This window comes from Merops nubicus, unplaced genomic scaffold, assembly GCF_000691845.1.
Source record: "Merops nubicus isolate BGI_N331 unplaced genomic scaffold, ASM69184v1 scaffold22426, whole genome shotgun sequence".
In the NCBI taxonomy this organism is placed as follows: Eukaryota; Metazoa; Chordata; class Aves; order Coraciiformes; family Meropidae; genus Merops; species Merops nubicus.
This window is the reverse complement of record NW_008614678.1, coordinates 11,052-14,824: the sequence shown is the minus strand read 5'-3', so window position 1 is coordinate 14,824 and position 3,773 is coordinate 11,052. Positions and strand designations below refer to the sequence as shown.

General features: G+C 41.7%; 1 protein-coding gene across 1 annotated transcript in view; it reads right to left on the bottom strand.

Moving 5' to 3' along the window:
• Positions 1-829: 829 nt before the first annotated feature.
• The window catches only part of LOC103774883 (alkylated DNA repair protein alkB homolog 8-like), a gene marked incomplete at its 3' end in the record, with an annotated part of 9,291 nt that continues 6,347 nt past the window's right edge, over positions 830-3,773 (bottom strand). Inside the window, exon 6 of the mRNA XM_008942318.1 lies at positions 830-900. Coding sequence (XP_008940566.1) covers positions 830-900 — 71 coding nt within the window. The remainder of the gene's footprint in view (positions 901-3,773) is intronic.

Genomic DNA, 3,773 nt, shown 5'->3' with positions numbered 1-3,773 from the left:
ATGTGACAGAGGTCAAACACTGGAATAGATTGCTCAGAGAGGCTCTGAAGGAGCTCTACAGAGATACTTGAAACACAACTGGATGCAGTCTTGGACAAACTGCTTCAGCTGACACTGTTCAAGCAGGAGCCCTGGACTAGATGACCTCAAGAGGTCCCTTCCAACCTAACCAACTCTGTGGTTCTATGAAGATGATATAAGAACATAGAGAACCTATGCTGATATTTAGGGCACTAGCCTAGGAAAGCACTTGTGTTTAGCCCTATGCTCTGACACAGACTTCTTTTTCAAAGGCCAAAGCATTTATTTTAGTTCCCAGAATCTGCCTATCTCAGACCGCGGAAGGACAAGCATACAACTGAACAAAAAGCTCTTTCCATGATTTAGTATAAGAATAAACTGTACAAGACATTCCACTTTCTTATCTCCTTCTGAGTACTACACCTACATTAGCCTACTGTAAATGCACTGAATATAAAAATAATCGGAGGCTTATCTAGACCAGAGGAAACGAGAATGACACGGGGAAAAATGGAAGCAGAAACAAATAGGAGTTATATGATTTCTAAGATGAATACAAAATGAAGGAAGGATGATGGAGAACTGGATGCCAAGATATAAAAATAGGGCATCACCTGCAAACCTTCCAGTGACAACATCTCATTGCAGTTACTTATTTAATTAGCATATCACATTACCTTACATGCTTGATATTAAACTCAGATGAGTGTGAACAGACACCATGGAAAAGCAAATTAACTTGTATTAAACAGAATAATCAAACTTCTCAGTAAAACATCACCAAAAAACATACAAACATTAAGTTTACCTCAGCTCCTAAACTGAGAGAGATTATTTCATCCTCAAAAGCAGAATGTGTATCAATATGAGGAGGAATTCCTGTATAAGAAAAAGCAAAGAAGTCTGTACAGTGTAATAATAAGAGTGCTATCTGTTAACAAGCTCCATTTCCATGGGTGTCCAAGCAGAAATGGGATTTACAGCTGAACAAACAAAACTTTCCACAAATGAGGGAGTTGACTTCCACAAGAATTCAGGACAATTGCCCAGGTTAAATGCACAGAGTTAACTTAAGTGTCCTGTACAATCAGTGGAAATATCCAGAAGGCAGCTCAAGGCACACAAAGGCCTTGCTTACCCTCCGAAGCAGATGACCGTGCTAAGGGTCTCAGCTGCAGAACTGGGACTTACTACCATGAACACAGGCACGGCCAGGGTCAAACTCTGCCTCTGCTTTGCAGTTCCCAGGAGAACTCCACACAACATTGCCAGGCTAAACCCTGGGTAGTGCATCTGTTGGGGGTTGGGGGGTGAGTAAACACACAGATGAAAATTGCCAAGGGGACAGCAAATTTTTATTTTTTAGTTTTTCTTCCAGAGGTGCTAATCGGAAAGAAACTGCCACTCCCTGCAGCTCGTGCCACACATCCCAGCAGCAAGTGCTGAAACAGCAGTGTGCGTGCCCCAGCAGGGTCTCACCGTGTGGGGGGAACTGCAGCCAGCAGGGGAGCAGGGCCAGAAGACTGCCTGGGAGAGCTGCAGCTACGCCCTCCTTTGGCACCACAGCAAGCCCAGACAGACAGAGTAACTCCTGTGATCCACGCCAGAGCAGTTACGTGTGCCTATTAACAACTCTACCCACGTTCACTTTGGACACTGCCAAATTCCTGACATGAAAACATATTTTTTCCTAACAGTGGCAGCCAGGCCTGTAAAGCATTCTTATTATACACCAGGTTTTACCTCCCAGTGTAAGTATTCTGAATCTTGTTAGCTTCAGTGAAAGCAACACAAGTGTTCAATGAGGTCAACATTTAGTCTGACAGAAAAATCAGCCAGACTTGATAACCACAGACATACCCATTTGTGACCACTCATAACTTGGCCTCAATATAAGGCACTGAAACTCTGTATCCTGATGCACACTGAAGTCAGTGTAATTCACTGTGCAACAGAATATCACCTGTTCTCTCTAGCATCATGCACACAATTCAATCAAGGTGACACTGACTTACCTACCTGCTGTTTGTACTCCAGATATGCAGCACATAGTAAGAGACAGTCACCTATGCATTCAAAAGTGGATGGTAACTTCCAAGTACAAACCTACAACTTTAAACATTAATAGGACTCTGAATGAAAAAGTGCCCTCAAAACTGAATTCATCTAATGTGTCTTTAGTGTGGCCTCTACATCTTAGGTACCCAAAGTCACAGTTGCTTTTTAAAAGCTCAAGTGTAATTTCCAGTGACTATCTGGCTCAGAACACAGATACTACAGGTATTCATCTGACTGCACTCCGTCCTCATGCATATCCTAACAATTAAAATGTAAGAAAGGATATTTTGCTTTGGTAGGTTGTCTGGGGTTTTCTTTGGTTTGTTTTTAAAATGCTTCTATTATTGATAGAAATCTGCAATTCTAACTAATCTCTGATGTCCCTGCCAGAAGGACATGACTGCATCAATTTAACAGATTGTCAGATACATAAGAAAATAAGATCAGCTTTTCAGACTCTGGTTTGGCACTCTATTACCTGTCAGACATTCATTCTGAAAGAAAAGCCACTGTCTCTTCCTCCTAAGGACAAATGAGATAGTCATTCTGGAAAACAGGCCAGATGCACTTAGCCTTGATGACTGACCTTAGAGAAAAGCACAGTACATGACTTACTCCCTAAAGGTGTGATTAGGGGCAAAGTTCTCTTCAGGTATCTCCAGTCTGGGAAATATTACAGAAATAGAGTCATTTCTTATTCCTCAAATAAGGGAGTGCTGCTGGCATCACACTTAAGAGTCCACATATCACATATATTAACATTATATCCTATGTACTAACAGCAAGAACCGCTTCCTGGAGATTGTACTCACACTGGAGAGCACAAGAAGACTTTGGAGTGAAAAAATGCACTTGACTACAAAACAACGCGTGATTATTTATGTCTCTATCTTTTTACAGTTAATTTCCATGTTATGGTCTTGGGCTCTGAAACACCATCAATTTCCATCACGGTGATATCCAAAACTGTACTTCTGAACACAAAGTTAAGAAACGTTAAGTAAGAAGAATTTTGTTTTGATTCAAAGCATCTCTGGTCACAGAGGAAATAACACAAAGCAAGTGCTTAAATCCTGTCCCTACACTATGTCACATTCAGATGCTACTATCTTCTGATTTCCAGTGAAATTTTAGTAGTTTGGCCAGGACAGAATTAATTTTCTTCACAGTAGCTTGTACTGTGTCTGTTTTGGATTTGTGATGAAAACAGTGCTGGTAACACAAGGATATTTTAGTTATTGCTGCACAGTGCTCACAGAGTCAAGGCCTTTTCTGGTTCTCATGCTTCCCTGCTGGCAAGTCAGCTGAGGGTGCACAAGAAGCTGGGAGAGGGGACAGTGGGGACAGCTGACCAAAGGGAAATTCCATACCATGTGATGTTGTGCTTGGCAGCAAAACTAGGGGTGAAGTTTATCAGCAATGCCATTACTCAGGGACTGGCTGGGCACTGGTTGGCTGGCAGTGAGCAACCATTTGGGTTTGCTGTTTGTTTTTTTTGTTGTGGGTTTTGGTTAATTTTTTTATCACTTGGATTTGTTTTTCTTTTCTTGCCTTTTCTTTAACTTATTAAACTGTCTTTATCTCAACCCACCAATTTTCTCACTTTTATCTTTTCAGTTCTACCCCCACCTCAAGGAGGGGGAGGGGGTGAGTGGCTGTGTCATGCTTAGTTTGCTCACCAGGGTTAAACCACA